This window comes from Euleptes europaea, chromosome 5 (genome assembly GCF_029931775.1).
Source record: "Euleptes europaea isolate rEulEur1 chromosome 5, rEulEur1.hap1, whole genome shotgun sequence".
In the NCBI taxonomy this organism is placed as follows: Eukaryota; Metazoa; Chordata; class Lepidosauria; order Squamata; family Sphaerodactylidae; genus Euleptes; species Euleptes europaea.
Genome location: NC_079316.1, coordinates 77,120,990 through 77,148,505, shown reverse-complemented (window position 1 = coordinate 77,148,505; position 27,516 = coordinate 77,120,990). Strand labels below are relative to the sequence as shown.

General features: G+C 47.3%; 1 protein-coding gene across 1 annotated transcript in view; it reads left to right on the top strand.

The window, feature by feature from the left end:
* The window catches only part of STK32C (serine/threonine kinase 32C), a 224,667-nt gene extending 197,560 nt beyond the window's left edge, over positions 1 to 27,107 (top strand). The window contains exons 5-12 of the mRNA XM_056849782.1: positions 1,676 to 1,713; positions 11,642 to 11,731; positions 17,804 to 17,907; positions 18,034 to 18,150; positions 21,845 to 21,970; positions 22,153 to 22,284; positions 24,724 to 24,791; positions 26,679 to 27,107. Of these exons, the coding sequence (XP_056705760.1) occupies positions 1,676 to 1,713; positions 11,642 to 11,731; positions 17,804 to 17,907; positions 18,034 to 18,150; positions 21,845 to 21,970; positions 22,153 to 22,284; positions 24,724 to 24,791; positions 26,679 to 26,817 (814 nt within the window). The 3' untranslated portion in view covers positions 26,818 to 27,107. The remainder of the gene's footprint in view (positions 1 to 1,675; positions 1,714 to 11,641; positions 11,732 to 17,803; positions 17,908 to 18,033; positions 18,151 to 21,844; positions 21,971 to 22,152; positions 22,285 to 24,723; positions 24,792 to 26,678) is intronic.
* The last annotated feature ends 409 nt before the right edge of the window (positions 27,108 to 27,516 follow it).

The window sequence follows — 27,516 nt, the reverse complement described above, 5'->3', positions numbered from 1 at the left end:
TGCCTGAAACCCTGGAGAGCCGCTGCTGGTCTGAGAAGACAATACTGACTTGGATGGACCAAGGGTCTGATTTAGTATAAGGCAGCTTCATGCATTCATGTGAATGTGTTAGTGAACGTTCTGCAGAGCGTTTGATAAGGGTGCAAGTTATTTGAACATGCTACTAACGACTGAGGCTATACTTGGGACATCTGGTAGATCAGCTTGTAGACCACATAATTCCCTGTTGTCTTCGCTGATAAAAAGTTTAGAGATGCTCTGTCATTGCAAGGTGCTGGTGGGCAGCATCCCGAGCCACATGTGCCTTACCTGCCGGAAGGTGAGTGTGGGGGCACAGGTGTTTATGAGGGGGCAGGGGCTCACCCATTGGCCAGCGCTGTGGGGGCTTGGCCCCCTTCCAGCTCCTGCCCATTGGCCAACCACTTGGTCTGTTTCCACAGCCTCCATGGGGGATGGGGGCATGGCTGCATCGGGGGGGATTTCGGGCAAATGCTGTAACGGGGCTCTGTCACTGTAAGTGGCTTTTCTTTGAATTTACTTTAGTATATGAGGATCAAACAAGATAGAGGCATCTGGTTGGCCACTGTGTAAGGCAGGATGCTAGGCAAGATGGACCATTGGTCTCATCCTGCACAGTTACTCTACTTTCCTCATGAGATGCTGAGAGATCTGTGAATGGATCTCCCAAGTATTTTTTTACTTGTGAGTTGAAACCATGGGTGAGGTGTTATCCCTCTTCCCATGCACACTATTTTCCCAGCCTCATATATTTGTCTTAATGGGAGAAACATACAGTTAGAATCATAGAATCATAGAGTTGGAAGGGACCATCAGGGTCATCTAGTCCAACCCCCTGCACAATGCAGGAAATTCACAACTACCTCCCCCCCCACACCCCCAGTGACCCCTACTCCATGGCCAGAAGATGGCCAAGGTGCCCTCCCTCTCATGATCTGCCTAAGGTCATAGAATCAGATGGCTGACAGATGGCTGTCTAGCCTCTGCTTAAAAACCTCCAGGGAAGGAGAGCCTACCACCTCCCAAGGAAGCCTGTTCCACTGAGGAACCGCTCTAACTGTTAGAAAATTCTTCCTAATGTCTAGATGGCAGCTCTTTTAATTTAATTTTAACCCGTTGGTTCTGGTCCGACCCTCTGGGGCAACAGAAAACAACTCTGCACCATCCTCTATATGACAGCCCTTCCAGGACTTGAAGATGTTGACTGGTATGCTTCCCCCAATAGAGCAAATAGCAATTCTGGGGGACCGTTCAAGGAAAACCGCATGGAGCAAAAGGATTAAATTTCCCCATCATAACCCCAGTCCAAACTGGGGGTCCCCATAGCTGAGAGTTACCACCCAAGGGTGCTTGGAGAGCCATTCACACATCTCCCCTGCATTTTCCCACGTTTGGATGTAAGATACCCTTCTGAGAGTTGTGTTCACAGTATGACGTTCTTTCATGGGGTTCAATTATTACTTTGAATAGAAATTTTTCTTTGAGAATCTTGTGCAAGTTTCACACCCCTATTTTGTTTAATGGCACTGGAAAGTATTCCTTTTATCTAAAGCCCCACTGTATTATGGTTTCCTGGGGGGAATTTTTGCATTATGTAGTCATAAGAAATTGTTACCTTCCAGTTATAAATCTGACTTAAAAGCTTGCTTCTTTTCAGAGACGTGAAACCAGACAACATTCTCCTTGATGAACAAGGTAAGACACAACAACAACAAAATCTAATTATTTTCTGCTTCCTCTGCATCTGAATAGTCTGATCTTTTCTGTGCCTTTCTGTCTTGTACATTCATTTACATGTTCCGGTTCTTTTTCTCCCATTTTCACGCTTGTGAATGAAGCGCTCGGGGGTTAAGGGATTGGAAAGTGAATTTCTTCTGACATTCATCAGCCCCCCAAGGTTCATTTCAGAGCAGGATTAGTGGTAATTGACATTGATCGGTAGCTACTATTACTCATTCTGGAAAGGTTTTGATAAGTGCAGCTTCATGCAAAAGCAATTAAAATTAGCTTTGTGAGCCACCCATTGCCTTTTGTGATATAAAATATACAAAGAGCATACTTATCCATTTCCCCCCCCCCCTTAACATCTGTGTACCTGCTTGGGTAATCAGTGGCCGGAAGTGACAGATGTTCTTGAATTTCTGACAGATGTCAGGAAGAAAGCCAGTCTCTGCAGGGCCTTGATACGTTCCCGAATCTTCATATGAGCAAAGGCTTCACTTTTCGGTTTGCAGATGGGAATGGTTCAGTAGGCTGCAACAACAAAAACCTTCACCTTTCTGTAGAACTCCGCATATCCTGCAGGGCTCCTGCATAGGGTCCGGCAACACATGATGGAGAGGTTCTGTGCTTGGAGCTCCAGATGTGTTATTTGGCTGCAAAAAGCAGTCTGTCCCCTGATATGAATTGGGGCCATGACACTGGGGTGGGGTAGGAGTTAAATCTCCCACCAGTCAAAAATGCTCTCCCCTGGACTGCTTTAATCCTCAGTAGAGGAAACAGTCAGGGGACAGTCCTTTTCCCCTACCAGGTCTTAAAGCGTCCCAGAGGAAGCATTTTCAATCAGGGAAGGTTGAAAGCAGACGAGTTCCTCCCCCCTCCCTAGCACCAAGACTTTGACCAATGTTGCCCTCCCCCCTTCCCCAAGAGCCATTTTTACGGTCGGATGAAATATCTGGAGTTCCTGTTCTGGAACTCCAGAGTTACGAGTGTAGGTCCAGACAGGAAAATCCAGGAGGTGAATGAGTATACAGTATCCAACTAGATCCAGATGTGTAGCTTAGCCGTTTGAAGGTGAGTTTTTGCAAACTGAAACATATTGTGTGGGGCAATTTCCTCCTGAAGTTTGCATGCATGGTGCAGGGTAGGGATTACCATTTGGAAAGTTTTCCCTGCAGCTGGGTGGGGAAGTCACGCACATGGGTGGGGAAGTCACGCACATACACACAAACATACATATCCCTCAGTGGAACAGGCTTCCTCAGGAGGTGGTAAGTGCTCCTTCCCTGGAGGTTTTTAAGCAGAGGCTAGATGGCCATCTGTCAGCAATGCTGATTCTGTAACCTTAGGCAGATCGTGAGAAGGAGGGCATCTTGGCCATCTTCTGGGCATGGAGTAGGGGTCACTGGGAGAGTCGGGGGGAGATAGTTATGAATTTCCTGCTTTGTGCAGGGGGTTGGACTAGATGACCCCCAGTAGTCCCTTCCAACTCTATGATTCTGTGATTCTGTATAAACAATATACACACACATATACATATATGTACTCATACATATATACATACATATACACGTACACATTGGTGCCTACGAAGTACTTACAGTTTTGTTGTGCCACAAGAGCAATCAGAAGGGGGGGGGGAGAAAAGATTTTAGAGTTCATGAATCACAGATGTCAATGATCCATGTACAGAGACACAGAAGACAGAGGATGGCCTGAAGGAAAAGTCAGCAGTTTATTTCGGGGCCGGAGCTTTTATCTTGGCTTGAAAGCAGTCCTCCTGAAGGCGACTTCTGAAAGTGGTTCTTGATTTGTTGCAGCTCATGCGGGATTTCCTCCCCACCCCCCAGCCTTGGGTGGCAAGAGAGCAGATAAATGGGCCATTGTACAACTTAATTGTAGTTGAAATGAGATGCGTTCATTAACACGAGTATTCTGGCATCAGCCGCGTACAGCTTGAAGTGAATTTAGAGAGAGGACACTCAATTTAGGTTACGGTTCTCCCGAGTTAATGAGAACACTGGAAGGGTGTTTGCTATGCAGCTGGGAGCACAAATTTAGATCCATGTTATTGAATATTGTGCTATTGTAAACATTCACTGCCTGGATTTTCAGACATTGTGAGAGGCGAATGGTGACAGCAGCACAATAATCCAGAGACTTGGGGATTTAGACTTCAGAAGCAAGAACGCAATCCACCTCATACCTTTGATTATCTAACAAAAAGGCATTATGTGGACCGCGTCCTTGGATTTGGTATTTGGTTTTAGAGCAGCGTTCTTTCTACTTTGTGGATTCAGAGACTCAGATATGACAGCGGTGAATCACAAGGAAATCACAAGTAAAGCAGGGAGGTGGAAATGCAATTTCATGTGTCAGAAAGGTTCCACCCTGCCCACACGACCTTACGGTGCTTTAAATCACACCCTCGCACCCTTGCCGTATGTGAGATAGGGCCCGACTTGCATCTAAAGACTCCCAGCTGCCTCTCTGGTGTATGGTTTGGGTCTTAATCATGCCATAATAAGATGCTTCTTTGGAGAACCTAATAGAGAGGGTGGCATATTCCATCACTTCCGAGTGAGCTTTTGATTTGAAGACACTTGAACGTACCCTCTCAAGTGTGATTCTAATGATTTACAGTCAACGGCTGGGTGATTTGTCCATGAGTATGCCCCTTATATTTTCATCTCTTCTTTTCAGCTCAGACAGCAGCATTCCCATATGCATCGTTTACTTTGCCGTCAAATAGCTGTTCAGGAGGCAGGAGAGAGAGGGGGCCTGCTCTGACCACAGATGGTTTCAAGGGCTTTTTATCCTGTATATATTTGTGTATAAGCCTACTTATGTTAAAGGTAAATTAGTATTTCTACCAGAAAAGACTAGAGTAAGTGTTGGTGAAGCCCTTCTATTCCAACAATCAGAAAATGTGCATGTGAGCATACATACACACGCCATTCTGGGAATAGAATCCCCCACATATCCCAGACTAGTCATAGGAAGAGGAAAAAATACGTGATTTCTGATGTGGAGCAGGCTTACCCAGGAGTTTAATTCTTAAAGTCCGAGTAGTCATGTCAGTCCGTTCTCACAAAAATCATAGGGTCAGAACAATACCGCCAGACTCGAGCCTAAGGAGAGAAAGTAGGATAGAAATGTTTTAAATAAATAAATAAACGTTAGGACCAAATCATTCCTACAAGCTTTGAAGTTACACAGAACAGTATGTCAAGTTGGGTTTTCAAGCGAAAGTGTTTTTAAGGTGGAAAACCAGATTTTAAAAATGAAGGGCTAGAATTAAACCCTAGGCTACATTCATATGCCATGATAATTGTACTTTGTTTAAACCGTGGTTCATTTTCTGTCTTCGGTGCAGCCCCACATGTGGGACTGCGCCTGCGCGCAGGCCTGCCGCCGGAAAAAACTCAATAGCCTTAGTCCTCAATCGGGGATGCCCCTCCCTCACAGGCGGGGCCGGCTTTCGCGCCGCGCAGCCCGCATGCTCTTGGGCGGGGCATCCCCTTCCCTCCTCAGTTCCTTTCTTGCCGCCGCTTGGATCGGAGCTCCTTGCCTTACCTCAACGCGTTCGTAAGTCCTTTAGGGCCGCGTCCACGGTCCCCCTTCTTTCTACAAAAAAAAAAAAAAAAAAAGAAGAGAAGATAAGAAACTTAAAAATAAATTTATTGTAACTAAAGGACGAAAGAAAAATTTATTCACAATCTCCCTTGGCCTGGTGCTAGCGCCTAAGATGGCCTCCAAGGCCCCCTTCAAGATCTGTAAGACGTGCCCGGCTAAAATACCGCACTCAGATCAACACGAACTCTGCCTAACCTGCCTGGGTGAAGGGCACAACGTGTCTAAATGCGCCATCTGCCAAGGCTTCTCTACCCGGTCTCGCAATGCTCGCGCGCACCGGCTGAGCGCCGAACTTTGGAAAAAAGCCCTCTCGGCCCCCTCTCCCTCGACGGGTTCCAGGACCCCGGGAGATGCGCAGTCGACTAGATCGGTACCGATCCCCGGTACCAGCTCGACACCGAGACCTTCGGACCCGAGCTCCTCGGATCCACCTCAGGGCCATAAGAAACACAAGCACAAGACTAAACACCTAGAGAAACATCATGGCTCCAACCGCTCGACGCAGAAGAAGTCTGCACCAGCTCCAAAACCCTCGGCACCGGATGCTTCCATCTCGGTACCGCCTTCGGTACCGCCCTCGGCACCGCCCTCGGTACCGCCCTCGGTACCGAGGACACCCTCACCTCACCTCGGCTCTCCGTTCCATTCCTACTCCGAGGTCGACCTCGACCCGCTTGAAGGTCCTCCATTCATCTCGGATCCAGACCCACTGGACCCAGCTTCCATGGTACCGACCCCCTCGGTACTGCAGCAGATATTCCAACCAGCTCCCTCTACATCTGCTCCTACAATATCTCCAGAGTTGGTCAAGGACTGGATAGAATTTTGCCGCTTTAGACAGCTATCAGTTAGAGGCGAACCGGTGGTCCTTCATACACCTCAACTGCCTTCTCCTTTTACCCCTTTGACTCAGCGCACTCCCAGAGAGGAGTCAGAAGCAGACGAGATAGAATCTAGGGACGAAGGTTCTGAGGATATATCAGAGCCTTCTCCTGATGAACTAGTAGGGGATACAGATGCCATTTCACCATCTGAAGACCTCAAGCTCCGGACGGAGCAAATGATACGGATGGCTGAAGCACTGGACATTAACATTTCCACAACAGACAATAGACCTAAGGACAAGATTCTTAGCCGTCTTTACCCCGACACACCGGGTATTGCTGCCTTCCCCATATTGGAAGGCCTTTCCGAGATTGCTATGTCTCTTTGGAAGAAACCTGCTTCACTCCCAGCTTCTTCCAAGAAGGTGGAGAATCTGTACAGAATAAAACCTGAGTCGGCTGAGTTTCTCACGATTCATCCTCCTCCCTCCTCCATAGTAACTACAGAGATGCAATCCCGACAACGGCAGGGTCCTCACTCATCTCCCGCTGATAAGGAGAGTAAACGTTTAGATCAGTTGGGCAGACGGACCTACTCTTCTGCCGCACTGAATTTTCGCATATCTAATTACCAAACTATTATGGGGGGGTACCAGCTGTTCCTGTGGGAAAAGATTGCCCCCCATATTGACCTGCTCCCGGAGGACTCCAAAAATGCCTTGCGTCTTATACAAGCAGAAGCCACGCGTCTGTCGAGACAGCAGATCAACGCAGGCAAACATGCAGCTGACAGCGCAGCTAGAACAATGGCCTCAGCAATCACTCTACGTCGCCATTCCTGGCTCCGCTCTACTGCCCTCCCTCTAGACACAAGGTCGCGCATCGAGGATCTCCCCTTCGAGGGGGACACCCTATTTGCCTCATCTACCACCGAGTTCCTTACAAATCTTAAGAAGGACCGCCAGACCGCCCGGTCCCTGGGGGTGACTCCTGCCTTCCACCAACATCAGAGAGACAAGCCCCAGTTCCGTCAACAATCCTTTGGTCCCTCCTTCAATAGGTTCCCAAGATTCCAAAGATTCCACCCGTATCCTCAGCACGAAAAGTTTCAACATCAACATCCCAGGCAGAAACAGGGCTTCAAGCAGCGCTCTACTCCCAGCACCCAAAACAAGGACCAGAGACAACCCTCCCAAAAATTCTGACTATGTCTGCATTCCCCTGAGGAGGGGCGGCCATTCCTAAATAGGTTGGCAAAGTTCTCTGCGGCCTGGCAGGCTATCTGTTCTGATACCTGGGTTCTTAAGGTCATTTCACAGGGTTACCGCCTGGAGTTCAAATCCGTTCCCACTTGTTCCCCTGCCAGTTCTGCGGCAGATAACCCTCTCCCCGAATTTGCACCACAACTGGTTGAACTTATCCAAAAAGGTGCTGTTGAAAAAGTTAACCCCCCATGTTTGGGTTTCTTTTCTCGAATTTTTATGGTTAATAAAAAAGATGGGGGCTCTAGACCCATCATTGATCTCAGGTTTCTGAATAAATATTTACGAGTTTCTAAGTTCAGAATGGTGTCCTTACCCTCTGTGATGGAACTTGTTACACCCTGTACATGGTTCGCAGTGTTGGACCTGAAGGACGCCTACTTCCACGTTTCTATCCACCCCGAACATCGACACTTCTTAATGTTTCGTTATGGATCTGAATATTTTCAATATTCGGTCCTCCCTTTTGGCCTTGCCACGGCCCCCAGAGTTTTTACGAAGTGCATGGCAGTAGTTATGTCCTTCCTCAGAGACCAGGGATGTACGATCTATCCCTACCTTGACGATTGGTTGCTTACAGCATCGAGCCCAGAGTTACTCTCTTCTAATCTGCAGCTAGTTCTCTCTACCTGTACGAGGTTAGGGCTGATGGTCAACCTGAAGAAGTCTAAGTTAGTCCCATCACCCAGGGCTCAGTTTATTGGTGCTGTGTTAGACTCCAGGGCGGGTCGGGCTTTCCTCCCCACTGAGAGGATATCCGCCATTAGAGGACTAATTCACTGGTTCATGCGATATAGACACCAGTCTGTGGTCTCCATACAGAGGTTATTAGGCCTTATGGCCTCGACCACTGCGGTGACCCCTCTAGCTAGGCTGAGAATGAGGGAACTGCAGAATTGGTTCATTCGATCCTATGATTTTTCTCGCCACTCCAAGTGGTACAGATTGTCCATTCCCAGGCCTATCTTGCGATCACTACAATGGTGGCTTTCAGAAACCAACCTTCTGAAAGGGGTCCCCCTGGGATTTTGGACTCCAAGTTTTACAGTTACCACGGACGCCTCCATGGAGGGTTGGGGTGGTAATTGTGGGAATCATTCTATTCAAGGTAGATGGTCCCCTAGAGAGTCATCAATGCACATAAATTTTCTTGAGATGAAGGCAGTACGTTACGTTCTTACCTCTCTCTCAGATATCCTCCAGAACTCAAGGACACTTCTACAGTCGGACAACTCATGCACAGTTTTTTACATCAACAAACAAGGGGGTACGGGTTCCATCCCCCTGTGCAGAGAGGCCCAAAGGATTTGGGCAATAGCCGGGACACACAATATAGATTTGCGTGCCATCCACATAGCAGGAGTCCACAACACACAGGCAGACTCACTGAGCAGGGTTTTTACCACAAATCACGAATGGGAGCTACAAGATCAGTTTCTCTTCCCCATTTTTCAGGAATGGGGCACCCCTCAGGTAGACTTATTCGCGACCAGGGACAACAAGAAAGCAGTGGAATTTTGCTCGCTAGCGGGGAACGACCCCTCCTCCCTGGGGGATGCGTTCCAGCTCACCTGGTCGAACAGTCTGTTTTACGCTTTCCCTCCGTTCCCCCTACTTGCTCGAGTTCTGGGGAAGATAGCTGCAGACAACACCGACTGCATTCTCATAGCTCCCAGGTGGCCGAGGCAGATATGGTTCACCCTCCTCACTCAGTTAGCGGGAGGGAACTGCAAGACGCTACCCGATCACCCGAACCTACTTCGCTGGGGGGATCTGGCCCATCACGATGTGCAGAGGCTGCACCTCATGGCATGGAGAATAGTTCCCTCTTGTTAGTGGGCTGTTCACAACCGGTTCAAGAGGTCCTTTTACAGGCTAGAAGACCCTCTACCCGCTACTCGTATGATAGGAAATGGGATAGGTTCCTAACATGGGTGGAGCAACAGGGCTGTTCCCCGTTTAACTGCCCTATTCCTAAAATTTTAGATTATCTGCTAGAGTTGACCAAGAGGGGCCTGGCGGTCTCCTCTATAAGGGTTCATCTGGCAGCTATTTCCGCCTTTCATGATAAGGTGGAGGGACACACAGTGTTTTCCCATCCTCTCGCAAAGCGTTTTTTGAAAGGTCTTAATAACCTGTTTCCTCCTAACCCGGTTCTAACACCACAATGGTCGCTCTCCCTAGTACTGGCGAAACTGATGCTGACACCGTTCGAGCCTTTGGCCCAGGTGCCTCTGTCCTTCTTGTCGGCAAAAATAGCCTTCCTTATTGCTGTGACTTCGACCAGACGGGTGGGGGAACTAGCAGCCCTTCGTATCGATGGCCCGTTTCTCAGGGTTTATAATGAAAGGGTGGTCCTTCACCCTAGCTTCAGATTTAAACCCAAGGTGATATCATCCTTTCACCTGGCTCAAGATTTAGTCTTGCCGGTGTTTTTCCCTAACCCGTCCTCTCAGGCTGAACGGGCTTTGCATTCACTTGATGTAAAGAGGGCGCTCCTTTACTACATTGACCGTACCAAATTGTTTAGAAGGTCTAACTCACTATTCATCTGCTATCAGGGACCCAAGAAGGGAAAAGCAGCCTCGGCCCAATCGATAGCAAGATGGGTGGTTTCAGCTATTAGAATAGCTTACAAGCAGGCAAAGTTGACATGTCCATTAGGCATTAGAGCACATTCCACTAGGGCGCAGGGCTCTTCTGCTGCTCTTCACAGGAGGGTTCCAGTTGGAGACATCTGTAGAGCGGCAACGTGGTCGTCAGAGGATACCTTCGTGAGACACTACGCACTGGACCTGCAAGCCAGGAAGGATGCAGCAGTGGGCAGAGCAGTTCTCCAGACCCTTTTTTCTTAAGTCGACCCCACCACCTTTTCTGGGTAAGCTTGCGACTATCCCACATGTGGGGCTGCACCGAAGACAGAAAATGAAAACAGAGTTGCACTTACCTGTAACTGCTGTTCATTGAGGTCTTCGGTGCAGACACACATCCCTCCCTTCCATCCCCACTGTCGACCTAAAGCAAAAGGAAAGTTTTATTGGTTAGAAATTGAGTGTTTACCAGTATTATTGGCTGTCTTGGTCGGCGGCGGAGAAGGAACTGAGGAGGGAAGGGGATGCCCCGCCCAAGAGCATGCGGGCTGCGCGGCGCGAAAGCCGGCCCCGCCTGTGAGGGAGGGGCATCCCCGATTGAGGACTAAGGCTATTGAGTTTTTTCCGGCGGCAGGCCTGCGCGCAGGCGCAGTCCCACATGTGTGTCTGCACCGAAGACCTCAATGAACAGCAGTTACAGGTAAGTGCAACTCTGTTTTTTGACAGCCAATTCAGGTTAATCCCAGGTAAATCCCAGGTGGTATATAAACTCGTCAGTCTCCTGCCTCCCAGCAGGTAGGCCATCATCCATCGGTTGCTGTCTCCATGGCCAGATGTCTGCGAGGGGGAAGCTTTATTCAACAAGTTGTGGTTTGTGAATGTAGATGGGTCGACAAACCACAGTTAGTACAAACTACAGTCAGCTGCCAACAAATAGCCATCTGTCAGCAATGCTGATTCTATAACCTTAAACAGATGATGAGAGGGAGGGCATCTTGGCCATCTTCTGGACATGGACTGGGGGTCACTGGTGGTGTGGGGGGGGAGGTAGTTATGTATTTCTTGCATTGTGCAGGGGGTTGGACTAGATGACCCTGGTGGTACCTTCCAACTCTATGATTCTTTGAAATGTAGATTGTTTAATTGTCTGCATTCAGACATTACAACTATCTAGGGGTTGCTCAAGCTATAAGATCTGCATGTAACTCTAGTCTTCAAGTTATTTCACTGATCTTGCATTTCCTCCCTTAAGATATGAGTAACCGGAAATTCTTTAGACAAATGTTTTAAAATCTTGAATCAGTTCATTTAAGGAACCTCATTGCCTTAGAAGTTGTGAGATTTAAAATATCAAATTTTTAACTGATTATTTTTCCTGGAACCCTAACTTAATGTCGTTCATCGTCATCTGTAAAATCTGTGTTTTGTCATAGAAATGCAAATATTCTGATCTATATGAACAATGCAAATGAAGGAGCTTTGTATATGTGTACATATTTCATTAACTCATGTGGTCATATTTTAAGCCATAATCCTGGGTAAAATTCGGTGCACGTAAATTCTCAAATTTGTTTTTTTTTCTTCTTTTAAGGCCATGCGCACCTAACAGATTTTAATATCGCAACGATAACTCGAGATGGTGAAAGAGCAACTGCTTTAGCCGGAACAAAGCCTTACATGGGTGAGCAAGAATCTCCCTTTGGTTGAAACCATGACATTCACATGCAACTATTTTCATAATAAGTCTATTTTATCATCTCCCTCTCCTGCAAAGCTGGCCCTAAGTAGAGTTCACACTAGCCAGCCACTCTGCCCTGTTGATGGGATCTTCCTTTCCCAATTACATTTTATTATTTAAAAGGCCCACTGATCACTTGTTACTACAGAACAGTGATGGCGAACCTTTTAGAGACCGAATGCCCAAACTGCAACCCAAAACCCACTTATTTATCGCCAAGTGCCAATACGGCAATTTAACCTGAATACTGAGGTTTTAGTTTAGAAAAAACAACTCATACATTCACATATTTTGCGTTAAAAGAAAAACACAATAACAGAGCTTTCAATGATACAAACAACTTTTTATTGAAAGGTAAAAGTTTGCATTTGGCATGCATCTCTCCAGGACTCGTCCTCTGCTGAGCCACCGGACATTATTGTACATAAGTAAACAATTATACTGTGCCTGAACCTCCTCAAGAAGTGCTTGAAACTGTCGACAATTCAGAGCACGAGTCATTATGTAATTCACCATTTTTGTGACATCTTTGAGGACATCATCAAATTTTTTGAACAATTAATGTGATTTTTGCTGTTGTGTGCATGCTGATAATTTGTCTACCCTTGGCTCATACTTTGTAAGTTTGAGATCAACACATGCAGCACTCAGGTCATCTGTTAGCCTGTTTCTGGTGTCAAAATTGATATAATTCAAAGCTGAAAACAGCTGCTCACAAGCATAGGATGATCCAAACAAAGTAAGGAAAGCAATCCCAAGTGCTTTCATTGACTTAAAATTATTTGGCAGAGAATTCCACACTTTAAGGATTTCATTTTCAGAACTAATTGTGCTGTCCTTTGGGATCCCTTCTATCTTCTCAAGTGTTTCATGCAGGTCATAGAATTTATTTTTCCAGATAGAGCTTTCTTGAAATTCTATTAGCTCCATTTCCAGATTTTCTAAAACTAACCAGTGTCGGCAGGAAAGATCAAGTTCTTCAAATTTGGCTTTATCTGGAGAAGTAAGAAAACACAGGGTTGTCTCCATCTTACAGAACTGTAAAAATCTGTTACTAAGATTCACCTTTGCAGCTGCTACAATGCTAGAAAATTCCTTGTAGATTTCCTGATGACTTGTAGGATTGTCTGCAAATGTTGTAGAATTTTCTAAATGCTTTTTTAGATGGGCGGGGCCCCAGACTAACTGAAGACGGGCGGGCCCCCCGACAAACTGAAGACTGGCGGAGCCCCGACAAACAGCTGAGCTGCCCCGCAGCTCAGCTGAGAGGGAGAGCGTGGCAAGGTGCTGGCCACAGCCTCCAGGTCCAAACTGAAGACAGGCGGGGCCCGACAAACAGCTGAGCTGCGGCTGCAGCTCAGCTGAGAGGGAGGGGCTTGCCTCGGTGCAAGGAGAGGGAGGGCGCCAGTGCAGGCTTGGGGAGCATGGGCTTGGGTAGGAGCAGCACCGCCCTCAGCGCCCTCACCACGGCAACACGGCACAGCCCTAGGCAGACACGACGGGTCCGCGCGTGCCCACAGAGCGGGCTTGGCGTGCCGGCTGTGGCACGCATGCTTTAGGTTCACCAACATGGCTACAGAAGAACATAAGAAAAGCCATGCTGGATTAGACCAAGGCCCATCAAGTCCAGCAGTCTGATCACACAGTGGCCAACCAGGTGCCTCTAGGAAGTCCACAAACAAGACATCTGCCGCAGCATTGTCTTGCCTGTGTTCCACAGCACCTAATATATAATAGACATGCTTCTCTGATCCTGGAGAGAATAGGTATGCATCATGACTAGTATCCATTTTGACTAGTAGCCATGGATAGCCCTATCCTCTATGAACATGTCCACAACCCATTAAAGCCTCCCAAGTTGGCAGCCATCACCACATCCTGGAGCAGGGAGTTCCACAATTTAACTATGTGTTGTGTGAAGAAATACTTCCTTTTATCTGTTTTGAATCTCTCATCCTCCAGCTTCAGCAGATGACCCTGTGTTCTGGTATTATGAGAGAGGGAGAACAACAAGGGTTGCCAATTCTGGATTGGGAATTCCTGGAGATTTGGGGGCAGAGCCTGGGGGAGCGTAGAGTTTGGGGAGTGAAGGGGGCTCAGCAGGGATGTAATGCCATAGAGTCTACCTTCTGAAGCTGCCATTTTTTCCAGGGGAACTGATCTCTGTCATCTGGAGATCAGTTGTAATTCTGGGAGATCTCCAGGCCCCACCTGAGGTTGGCAACCGTGATTATTACGCTTGCCTTTTCCCATCCTTCCTACCCTTTTGTTGCCCCCCCATTGAAATGCAAACTGTAACAGACAAGGCCTCCCTCCTTTTTTTGTTGTTGTTTCTTTAGATTACTTGTATAAAGTATTGTCCTATTTTTGCTTTAATTTTTCCATTTATTCCAAAAGTTTTGTTCTTTCTTGTTACATTTGCAAATTGTGTATTTGCCAGAGAGCCAGTGTAGTGTAGTGATTAAGAGCGGTGGTTTGGAGCAGTAGAGTCTGATCTGGAGAACTGGGTGCATGAGCAATGGAGGCTAATCTGGTGAACCAGGTTGGTTTCCTCACTCCTCCACATGTAGCATGCTGGGTGACCTTGTGCTAGTCACAGCTCTTTTAGAGCTCTCTCAGCCTCACCTACCTCACAGGATGTCTGTTGTGGGGAGGGGGAGGGAAGGTGATTGTAAGCCGATTTGATTCTTCCTTAAGTGGTAGAGAAAGTCGGCATATAAAAACCAACTCTTCTTCTTCTCCTCCTCCTCCTCCTCCTCCTCCTCCTCCTCTCCTCCTCCTCCTTCTCCTTCTCCTTCTCCTTTTCCTTCGCCTTTTCCTTCTCCTTTTCCTTCTCCTTCTTTGTTATTTAGCTCACTTTTGTTTCCACTGGTTTGCCAGGTGCTGCTGTAGGAGTCATCCGGCTGCCCCCCCCCCCCATTGCCCCCTCTGTTTGAGAAGCCACTCACAGCTGCCAAACGAGGCTTGCTTAGCTGGCGATGATTTCCAGACAAATGCACATCCCTATTGTACATGATTTTGAGCATTTTGTAGAGTGGTGACTAACAAGGTTTCTCAATGAACAAAGCCCCGTGTACACTGATGGTTCTGTAGCAAGATCCACATCTGTGTGAGCTGATACTTAAAGGGAGCATTGGATGGATGAACTTAGCAAACACACTCACAATCACTACTTCCAAAATCTACATGATGCCTGAGGGATTTCCCCACCCATTTCTTTGCATTTAGTGTACTTCTTTTGTTCTTGTTACCCTTGTGCTTGTTTTCCACGACAACCTTTTTGCATGGACAGATAGAGTGAGAAGGGGATGGGAAGGGCCTCCCACAGAGGAGTTTCCCGGGAGTGCAATGCAAATGGGATGCCTGCAGAAAGGCTGTCATAATAACAAAATTGGGCCTATTGTCTGGACAGGATTTACCGGCTCTTGGATTATTCTTTCCCAAGCACTCTTTCCCACCTAGGGTTGCCAGCCTCCAGGTGGTAGCTGGAGATCTCCCACTATTACAACTGATGTCCAAGTGAAAGAAATCAGTTCCCCTGGAGAAAATGGACACTTTGGCAATTGGACAATGAAGTCCCTCCCCTCTCCAAACCCCACCCTCCTTAGACTCCAACCCCATAATCTCCAGGTATTTCCCAGCCCAGAGCTGGCAACCCTATTCCTACCTCAGGGCAACAGCTCTTGCAGGGTGAGAAAATGGAGATGGGGAGGATGCCATCTTTTTGCCCACTGCTGCTTCTGTCTGCCAACTGGAGGAGAGGGAAGTGGCTTCTTCTCTGCCTCTCTTCATCTGCCATAAGGAAGAAGAGTTGTTTTTATACCCCGCTTTTCTCTACCATAAGAAGTCTCAAAGTGGCTTACAGTTGCCTTCGCTCCCCCCCCACACACACAACAGGCACCTAGTTAGGTAGGTGGGGCTGAGAGAGTTCTGAGAGAACTGTGACTAGCCCAAGGTCACCCAGCAGTCTTCATGTGCAGGAGTGGGGAACCAAACCCAGTTCTCCAGATTAGAGTCCGCCGCTCTTCACCACTACACCACGCCAGCTGGAGAGAGCAATCCTAAGCAGGTCCACTCAGAATCCTACTCAAGCATATTCAGTGGAGTTTACTTTCAAGGAAATTGGTGTGTCTGTGTTTAGGACTGCACTGTTAGCTTTCTGCATGAGTTTGAGGAAATAGGTACCCAAGAATGGGCATCATGTAATATTCTGAGGAACCAGATCTTCCTTTCACAAACACTGCAGTTGAATATGACTATTATGCCTCATGTAAAATATAAGTATATATAACAAAAAGTATACATAACAAAATATAATCCCTCTGCTGCTTTTGGCACAATCCCTTACTCCCGATCCCCTATAGCAGTGGTCGGCAGACTCATTAGTCAACAGAGCCAAATATCAACAGTACAATGATTGAGATTTCTTTTGAGAGCCACCTAAAAGCAGATGCTCCACCACTGACCCACAGCCCGTCCCAAACGGTGCAAGTGCAGACTTCCCCCTGTCCCAGTTCCCAAGCCCCCCCCCAAATAAAAGGGCAACCGAGGCTGGCTGCCCAACCCTCGGAGGCCCCCCCCTGCTGCCACCCCCAGGAAGGGGGCTCCTCCCTGCCCCCCCCCAGCGCTGGGCATTGGCAGGTGGTCGGCCTCCCCCTGCCTTGGGCGGGGCAGGGGGGCAGCAGCGTCTCCAGGCGGGTGGGCGGGCAAATGGGCTGCAGCTGCTTCCGACGGCGTGTCCTGCCGCGGGGGATGGGGCGCCGCGGCGGCCGAGCGGGCTGTGGCTTGGCTGGTCTCGGCATCTGCTCCCAAGGGTGCAGCTGGCCACAAATGACTGGTCTGCCAAGAGCCTTCCTTGGGCGGGGGCCGGCAGAAACAGGCCCGCGTTGGGGGAGAACCTCCTTGCCTGCTTGTCTGCCTGGAAGGGGCGGCCCCCAACCTCACCGGCCCCGGTGCCTCCAAGCCCAGTGCTGGCGGGAGGGGAGGGCATGCTGGCCCCGCCCCCCCCCCCCGGGCTGGGATGTGAGGCACGCCGGCTGGGGCCCCTGAGGCCAGGAGGGTGTGGAGGGGGAAGAGCCCCCTCCCCACTGGGCATCAGGGCCACCTGGAGCTGCACCCCTGCCCCCTCCAGGAAGGCCTGGCCAGCCTGGGAGGCCTCCCTCCCTCCCTCTCTCCCTGGGCTTTGCTGGGCCTCTGGCCTCGGCGGAGGGTGGGCGGCCGGCGGCAGCGGGAGTCGTCAGCACCTCCCGCGAAGAAGGGCCGGCCGGCCGGCCAGCCGAGGAGACCTTTCCCGAGGAAAGGCATGGCGGAATGCAGCTGACCTGAGCAAACGGAGGCCGGGACCGACCCGCTCCATCCGGTCAGAAGCCAGTCTCGGAGGCGGGGGCGGCTGCTCCAGGCCCCTCCCAGGAAATGCCGGGTCTCCTGGCCCCAGCGCAGAAACAGCCTCCACTGGCCCGCGTGGTGGGGGAGGAGGAGCCCGGGTGTCCCCGGCCAGGGGTGGGGCAGGGGGAGAGGAGCCGCTGAGCCGACGGGCAGGGGTGGGGAGGCGGGGAGCCGCACTCAAGGGGCCAAAGAGCCGCATGTGGCTCGGGAGCCGCGGTTTGCCGACCACTGCCCTATAGGAACTAAGCCTAAAAACAAGCAAGTGCAATGAACAAATGTTCTCCCTCGGTTTAACCCCACCTTCTCCACGTGTTGGTTTCCTAGTCTCAGATTTGGGATTCTGTGCAGTTTAGGGCACGGACCTGTGCTCATGTTCTCCTTAAATCGCCATGCGCATCGATAGATCTAAATAAATAAAGCTTCCGTGAGTTGAGTCTAATGATTCTCTTTTGTTAAGTCTTGCTTCAATGGAGAATACTTCCTCTGTGAAGGCAGCCACAGAGATGCATTAGACCCAGCTTGGTGGAAGGTACTCCATGGATCTGTCTGAATCTTAGCAAGATGGTGCACTATGGTGTTCAAAAGTGGTAGGGCCAAATATATTGATTTCTTCCCCTTTTTTTCTCTTAGCTCCGGAAGTCTTTCATTCTTTTCTGAATGGTGGAACTGGTTATTCCTTTGAGGTCGACTGGTGGTCACTGGGAGTAATGGCATACGAGCTCCTTCGTGGATGGGTATGGTATCCTTTATGTTTTGGGATGTTGTGGCAGTCTGAATGACACCTTTATTTCGGTTCTTAATGCACCTCAGAAGAAAGCATAAAAGTTCCCAATATTTCTATTTCTTTCTTTTTTTCTCAGAGGCCTTACGATATCCACTCCAATAGTCCAGTAGAATCTTTAGTTCAGTTGTTCAGCACTGTAAGTGTCCAGTACATGACAGGATGGTCAAAAGACATGGTGGCATTATTAAGGAAGGTAAGTCGCTGTTTCTTCAGTAAGACTGTGATTGTTCACAAGCAAGGTGCAAACAGCAATGACCATGATCTACAGAGTCACGCTCTCAGCAGCCTGCACATTGCTGCCTGCATGTATGTGTTTAGTGTCTAAATGAGATGACTGTCTGTATGCAGTAGGTTAGGTCTAAACCACAGAACTGAATACAAATGTGCCCTTCCTACTATGGAAAAGAGTCCTTCTGATCAAGGAAAGAGCCCTTCCAGAAGGGGAAGATCACCTTCTGTGATTCAGACCAGTGGTCCAACTAAGTCACACATGAACCATGAAGCTGCCTTATACTGAATCAGACCCTTGGTCCATCATAGTCAGTATTGTCTATTCAGTCTGGCAGTGGCTCTCCAGGGTCTCAGGCAGAGGTCTTTCACGTCACCTACTTGCCTAGTCCTTTTAACTGGAGATGCCGGGGATTGAACCTGGGACCTTCTGCATGCCAAGCAGAGGCTCTACCACTGAGCCACAGCCCCTCCCTTTTTTAAATACAGTGGCCAGTTTGCCCTGGAGGTCCAAACAAAGAAGGTATATAGCCCAGATCGAGGGGGGGGCGGTTCCTTGGCTTGCTTGCGGGCCAGATAAGAGCTCTCAAGGGGCTGGATCTGCCCCCCACCCGGGCCTTATGTTTGACACCACTTGGCTTTTTCACCTAATACACTGCTTGATGTGTCCACATCCTTAAGAACCTGGCATACACCAGAAGGTGAGACAGTGAAGCCAGGTTTTAACGCATAAGAAATAAATTCACAGGGAGCTTCACTGTACTAGAAGGGCTTTTAGATATTTCTTACTGCCCATTATGTTATGATTATAATATTAGGATGTGTGATAAGTTATAGTTTTATACTGACCACTGAGGAAGGCCTATCCAGGCCGAAACGCGTCTGGTCCTTTTTGGATCTTATATTGGTCAAAGAAAGATTGTACATCGCAGTTGTTTATGTTTGTATATACTGAATGTGTAAGTTTTTGCCTTTACTAGGAGTTTTATGCTTTTAATCTACATGTGCACCTTATTAAAATTTATATATTTGTAATTTTAACATTTTCCAGCTCAACCTCTTTAGTTTGCAGCCACTGGGCTAAGGCCTTCCCCAATGCTCCTGTCTAGCACTGGTATCCAGAGGTTTGCTGCTCCTATATATGGAATATCCCTTTGGTCACCATGACTAGAAGCCATTGATGGACCTTGACCAACTTAAAGGGATTTGGTCAGCAATTCTCCAATTTCATTGGGTCATGTGAGCAACTGCAAGAAAATATGATTGCTTTAATCCATGTTTTACAGGATGAAAAGTTCTGATGCCTGTTCACTGTCCCTGTGCCTGCAAAGGTTCCCCTGTAACAGCAATGGGGGGGGGGGGGGCATTGATTTGCACATGTGGACCAGGCCACCATTGAAATGGATCAGAGAGCCTGCATATATGTCCATGTGCGCACAAATCTCTGGATAGTAATGATGGCCTCCAGTACCTTGAAAATAATGGCAGGTTACTGAAATAATGACCGTTTGTCATTTGAGCATGAATAGTTGGGAGACTTGCGATGCAATCCAAAAGGAAGACCCTCCCTACTAAGTCGATTGAAGTCAGCGGGGTTAGAAGGGTGTGTAACTCTGCTTAGGATGGCACTGGGGCAGCCCAGTCCTAAGGGGGGGCGGTAGTTGCACAGCAGCTGGGGACGGCACATCTGAGCCGCCTCCTAAGGGTTTTGCTGCATGGCGGCCCTCATCCCGCAGCGCTGCTCTGCGGCGCCAGCATAAGCGCCCCTGCTCCAGCGTCGGTGCCACCTCCTGAGGTGCTTCGCCCCCCCCTTTTCGGGATTGCACGGTTAGTGTGATGGAATTATAATATCCTGGAAACAAAGTTGGAGAGGACCATGGGGCTTTCTTTGGGTTTCCTGCACTTTAAGACATTGTTCTTAATTGCAGTCACGAAATAGGATTTGCCTTGCTGCACACTGTGTCATCATGTTGATAATTTGTCGTTTTACGTTTATAAAAATTGAATTGCTCTGAAAAATGATGACAGCATCTTGTAACCCCCCCCCCACAAACACACAAACAACAATCCCTTTGAAACTTACTCAGCAAGAGCACGAATGCCCTCTACAGGAGCATAGCTTTCAAAACATTGCCCACAGAAACCAGTAGCAAGCATCCATAATAAAGAACTGCTTTCGATCCAAGTGCATGATTTATGTAAAGACATGATTCTGAAGAGGGTTTAAAAAAATCTGGTCTATGTATAGTCATAACGCAATACAGTCGGAAGCAGCGTTACCCTTATGTGCCCGTTGACGTCCGTGGACTGAGAAGGGTGTAACTCTCTTTAGGATTACCCTGAAAACCACCTACAGTTCTTCTGATTGTGAAGAGGAAACTGAATGGGTTCACCATTTTACATGTAGGAGGAGTCCGGTTCAATCTCTCTTACACATGAAGCCTGCTGGGTGACCTTGGGCTAGTCACAGCTATTAGAGCTCTCTCAGCCCCACCTGCCTCACAGGGTGCCTGTTGTGGGGAGGTGAAGGGAAGGTGATTGTAAGAAAGTCAGCATATACAAACCAACTCTTCTTTCATCTTCCTCCTCCTCCTCCTCCTCCTTCTTCTTCTTCCATTTCTGGTTAAAAACATATCAGGTGGGGGAGTAACTCTATATGGGACTATACTGTTAAGCTCTAATTTTCTTGGCTGCTTTTAATGTGACTGGAACCACTTAATTAATTACTTTCAGGGCCATTAGCTGTCTGAAGCTGTAATGCTTTTACAGCTCACATTTTATTTATTGTTTTTAATGTTATTTTTTTATTGCCCCTAATGTTGTAAATGATCTTTGAAAGCTGCTACCAGAGCCTTTTAAAAACACATTATATTTCTTTACTAGCCACTTCTCCATATCTTACGCTTGAAGTGACTGAGTGTGTATTATTGCTTAGAAGTAAATGAATGCCTGCTCAGGGTTTGTGTTAAGTTCACAGAGGGCCGGTTGTTATGTTCGCTTTAAGGCATGGTTGCTGTTTCTGCTGGTTGGAACGCAAAGGGGTTATAACGTTGAAAACCATGGGTTATTAAGGACAAATGGCTAATGAAGGATGAATAGCTAATGCAGTTGTGTAGTGGTTAAGAGCGGTGGTTTGGAGTGGTGGGCTCTGATCTGGAGAACCGGGTTTGATTCCCCACTCCTCCACATGGGCAGCGGACCCTAATCTGGTGAACTGGGTTGGTTTCCCCACTCCTACACATGAAGGCAGCTGGGTGACCTTGGGCTAGTCACAGCTCTCTTTGAACTCTCTCAGTCCCACCTACCTCACAAGGTGTCTGTTGTGGGGAGGGGAAGGGAAGAAGAATGTAAGCTAGTTTGATTCTCCCTTAAGTGGTAGAGAAAGTTGGCATATAAAAACCAACTCTTCTTCTTGTTCACTCCCCAGCTCTGCTGGTCCCTAGAAAGCTGCATCAATGGTGTGAGAAGTAACTGCATCATTCAGCCACCCTGTATAACCTCTCTGTTTCAGCTGTTATGTCTGGGGAGGGGGGGTGTCACACAGAAGGAGCAACCATACCACACAAGCAATCAGCCCAGAGTTCTGGGTTAATGCCGTTTGTGCCCCTAGCAGTACTGTTTCGTCAGAACAAACTGTGCCACCACATTTGCCATTTCAGCTTTTGACAGTGAACCCTGAGCATCGCTTTTCCAACTTAGCTGACATCCAGACGTCCTCCTACTTATCCAGCGTGGACTGGGATGAAATCTGTGAGAAGAAAGTGGAGCCGGGCTTTGTCCCTAATGTGAGTCAAAGCGTTGGGCGCATTTTGCTTCTATCCCCGATCCCTGTTGCGACGAAGGAAGTGGCGGTGTTAAAGCCGAGGATTTGTTGAGGCGAATGTATTTGGGGCACTATGTTTGCTGCAATCATCTTGCTTGTAAATCACATGGCCTTGAGATGATATCTTGGTCTGATTAAAAACAGAAAGGCCGTCTGCATTGCGACCCCACCTTTGAGCTAGAGGAGATGATCTTGGAGTCAAGGCCGTTGCACAAGAAGAAGAAGAGGCTGGCAAAGAATAAATCCCGGGATAATAGCAAGGACAGCTCACAGTCGGTAAGTGTGTCCTTGCTTTTTCCAGCATAACATTTGGCACAAAAAAGGCCAAAACAAAACAACCCAACTCTGAGTAAATATTTGAGTGTTGGCCTATTTCTGCTTTGTGTAAGACCCCGAAGAACACCGGTGCTGCACTCAGTATAGGTATTATGATATCTCTTTCATGATATGAGAATCAAAGGCATCTCCTACAATTTCAAGGTCTGTGATTTGATTCCTCTGACAGGAATGTAGACACATCATTACTATTTGTATGGCAGAGTCCAAACATGTGGGCTTGTATGTGTGTGTGTTAAGTGCCGTGAAGTCGTTTCCGACTCATGGCGACCCTATGAATCAATGTCTTCCAAAATGTCCTGTCTTTGACAGCCTTGCTCAGATCTTGCAAACTGAGGGCTGTGGCTTCCTTTATTGATTCCATCCGTCTCTTGTTGGGTCTTCCTCTTTTCCTGTTGCCCTCAACTTTTCCCAGCATGACTGTCTTTTCTAGTGACTCTTGTCTTCTCATAATGTGACCAAAATACAATAGCCTCACAGCTTGTATAGCTGTGGTTAATTTTGTGGTATTGTCAAACAGAAAAAGGGTTGCACAGTAACAGTTGATAAGAACAAAGTGGCACCAGCCAACTGTGTAACGGGCACAGAGAAATAAACTGCCAAAGGATGATAAAATTTATTGTGTGTTTAATATTGTGAAGTTGGGTACCCAAGGTTGGGTGGGATGAATATATATATATATATATATATATATATATATATATATATATATATATATATATATATATATATATATATATATATATAATAATAAAACTATATAATTTATTAGAAGCGCTATATAAGAATTAAAATTATTTAAAAACTGTTAAAATAGCACAATGGCATTTCTTAAGGTTGGTGTCTGTCACCACAAGCCAAACGCGTTTTGGCCTATATGGCCTTCCTCAGTGGTCTATTTAAATCATATAAAAACATGCACACTCATTACTGTTTGAATCGGTTGATACTTGCACACAACTTATGCGGGAGACATACACAGCCCAACATAAAAACCTAAGACAATACCACCACATATTGGTGTAATTGGTAATATATACAATCTATTACATGCCTGGTCGGTTGTATATTGCCTGTAAATGTAAATATATTTGTAATGTGGGTGCATGTTTTTATATGATTTAAATAGACCACTGAGGAAGGCCATATAGGCCAAAACTTCTGTTTTCCAGGTTAGGTTCTATTCCCCTCTTTTTTCTTTTAGCATTGTCAATCCATCAAAGGTACGTGTATCAAATCGTCAAGGAGAGTTACATAAATAGCAGTCTCCCACAAATGTGAAACCTACACAAATATACAAATGGTATTAACAATTCAAACTACAGACCAGAGATACAATGTTATAATAATCATGGGAAAGTAGAATGGGAAAGACAACGGAAGGTGCTATCTTCTCGTTTCAAATGTCTCTCCTCATACACAGTGTTTTACAAACAGCACTTCCCAATACACGTGTAAAAAACTTGGAACATCTTGATAAATTAAACCAACATGGGTAACACCTCTATAATCTCAACTCATCACATTTCCAAATGTGCTTGAAATGTGTAGTTTGAATTGTTAATACAATTTGTATATTTGTGTAGGTTTCACATTTCAAGCGCCATTGAAGTCCCTCCCCTCCTCAAACCCCACCGTTCCTAGGCTCCACCTTCAAAATCTCCAGGTCAGCTCATCTTGGCTTACCTTGACTTGTAAGTTTGATTATTTTAGCACAATGTATACAGAGCCCTGGGAGTTTACAGAGAACTGGGAGTTTGAGTGGCAAAAGGCCCATTGCGGTGCGGTGTTTCCAGGTGTAAACCGGAAGTGACGTGATCGTGTCAGCGTGGCCGCACACACACGCAACCCCCACTTCTGAGCCGGGCAGTGAATTGGCGGGCAATTGCCCGCCAGTCTAAGCAACCTGGCAACCCTAACAGTTAAAGGAACTAGGCAAGTAGGTGATTTGAAAGACCTCTGCTTGAGACCATGGAGAGCTGCTGCTGGTCTGAGTAGACAAAAGAGTCTGATTTAGTATAAGGTAGCTTCATGTGACCCATTGATCCAGCTTTCTTGCAATTTGGTAGGTCTTTAGGTGAAAGGCAGCACTTGGTCCCCAGAAATTTTGGTGCCATTTGGTTGAAAAACAGCCACTCCACATATCTAGGTTGCCAACCCCCGGGCACTAGCTGGAGATCTCCTGTTATTACAACTGATCTCCAGCCGATATAGATCAATTCACCTGGAGAAAATGGCCGCTTTGGCAATAGGACTCTATGGAATTGAAGTCCCTCCCCTTTCCATCAAATACTGATATTTATCCCCTTACCAAAATAAGAATTATTACACACAAAAACTACAAGCTAACTATATTAACCCCTTCTCTCTTCTTCATAGGAAAATGATTACCTCCAGGACTGCCTTGAAGCAATTCAGCAAGACTTTGTCATTTTTAACAGAGAGAAGTGAGTTTGGAAGCATGCTTTTAGAAAGAACACATTATCACAGAGCAGCCTTTGAAATCGCAGGGATTATAGTTAGCTGTAGAAAAAAGGAGCATACTCTCAGAAGTAAGAATAGTCTAGCCATTGGGGCTTTTATGCCATGTCTCCTTCTTGGCTTCTGTGATACAGTGTGATCAATCTGTGCAGAGTTACTCTAGTTCAAGCCCACTGAAATAAATGGATTTAGATTGGAGTAATTCTGCATAGGATTGCATTGTTAATCTCTTTAAGGTACAGGTTTCTTAGGATGATGAAGAAGAGTATAAAAAGAAGAGTCTATTGGATCAGCCTAATGATCCTTCATTATCCGGTTACACACAGAGACCTGGTCCGATGTCCCAGCAAACCTACAGTTAGGTTTCCCCCATGATTGGCCCTGGTATTCAGAATTATACTGTCTCTCATTATGGAGGTTCATCGTGGCTAATAATGATTCATGGAGCTATCAGACATTTGGGAAGGGGCTGTGGCTCAGTGCTAGAGCATCTGCTTGGCATGCAGAAGGTCCCAGGTTCAGTCTCTGGCGTCTCCAGTTAAAGGGACTAGGCAAGTAGGTGATGTGAAAGACCTCTGCCTGAGGACCTAGATTGCCACTGCTGGTCCAAGTAGACAGTACTGACTTTGATGGACCAAGGGTCTGATTCAGTATAAGGCAGCTTCATGTGTTCATGTGCCTAATCTCCTCATGTAAACTTGTGGTCTTCACTACATCCTGAGGCAGTGAGGTTGACAAGTACCTTGCGTGTGTTTTCTATGAATTGACTGCCCCGTTCTGGTACTGTTGTGAGGACATCCATTTTGTGGTTTTGCCTACCACTTGGAGTCAGAATTCCAAAGGTGTCCACAGGCTCAACAAGATGGGGATCTGTGCTCTACATCTATACAAAGGCATTGCAGTACTGGCATTATTTTCAAGACCTTTGAAAGAGGAGGATAATGGCATTGTTAATCACTGGAATATATTACACATGAAGCTGCCTTATACTGAATCAGATCCTTGGTCCATCAAACTCAGACCAGCAGCAGCTCTCCAGGGTCTCAGGTAGAGGTCTTTCACATCACCTACTTGCTTAGTCCCTTTAACTGGAGATGACGGGGATTGAACCTGGGACCTTCTGCATGCTAAGCCAGTGCTCTACCACTGAGCCATGGCCCCTCCCCTTTTAATTGACTAGCATCAATGATACAGAGCCTCTGCTGAATAGATTCACATGTGTACTTCTATTGACTTTGCAGGCATCGTTATTGACCCAAATTACAAGGCAACAGAGTTGCAGTGTTTTAATTTTTAAGACGCACGGCACCCAAGAGGCTCTTTACACAGTGGTGCCCTAATTGTAAGGAGGTAGCATACAGCTGAAGGTCGCCTGTATGGTCACCCGGGCGATTGGTATTTCCTATGGCAAGGGTTCCCAACCTTTTTGAGCCTATGGGCACCTTTGGAATTCTGACACAGGGTGGCGGGTGCATCCCACAAAAATGCTGCTGCATCCCCTCAGATGAAATCACATTTTATGTCATATGCTTCATCTCAAATACACCCGGATCCAGCAGTAATTTCCAGTGGTATTTTCCCACCTATTTTTTATTCCATCCTGTACTGACGTCCAGGTATAAGCAGTCAACATTTCTTACCTTGCCCTTCCCTTCACCAGAGTGGGCCTTTCTCGCCTCCCCTAGCCTGCTGAAGCCTGAAACCCTCCCAAAATGCTGCTCCTGGATGAACAGGGGTCTGGATTGTTAGGAGGGAATTGGCAATCATGGAAACGTTCTGCTGCCTCCATCCAACCCACGGCTTCCATAATCATTTATCTTTTGTCTAACAGGCTCGTTTTCTATTCTGTGCAGGTTGAAGAGGGGCCAGGACCAAATGAACGAGTCCGTCTCTCCCCCCGAAACCACTGACGAAGCGGAAACAGAAACAGAATCTGAAAATTCCAACCTGAATATGTGTAGCTCAGTATGTTCTTCCACCGGCAGCAGCTAGGGCTACGGGGGGCAAGGCGGAAGGGGCCAGGAGCTTGCGTGTCTCTTGAAGAAATCATTTCTCAGGTTGCACTGACAAACAGACCGACAGTACACTGAGTACTTTAGTTAAGAAACCAGAAGAGGAGTCACAAAAATCAACACTGTAGAGCCGTAGCAGAGGCAGCTAGTTCTTACAGAACTGTGTTTGTGGATCAAAATGATTGCCAGTCACCTGCTATGAGGAAAGATACTTCGCTATGCAACACTTTGGCAAACACGGGCCGTTTCCTTTGTTCCCTTTTCCTTTTACAGGGGGCAGATAGCTCCCTGATGTGTATTTTCAGGTGGTGAGGTCAAAAAGGCAAGAGCCTAGTGTAGGGTCCAAAGTATTACAGAACATGACTACACAAGGTGGGATGGGAGGGCAAGGGGAGATGGAGAATGTGGTTGTAAACCGGCTGTCGCTGAGGTGCCCCTTGTGCCCCAGCTAAGGAAAGCGTGATAGCCTCTCAGCATTTTCAGAGCCTCTGAGGATCTTACGGAGCAGGGTAGCCGCAAGTAACGAGTCGGGACTGAACTCGACGGGTAACATCTACGGTGACATCTTAGCTCTACTTGAGTTCCACTGAGCCTGGTCTCACTGGTGCTTCTCGAGGTGTCAGGATATTCCCAGCTAGGTCACCAATCGCACCAGGCTGTACAGCCGGGATTTTCAAAG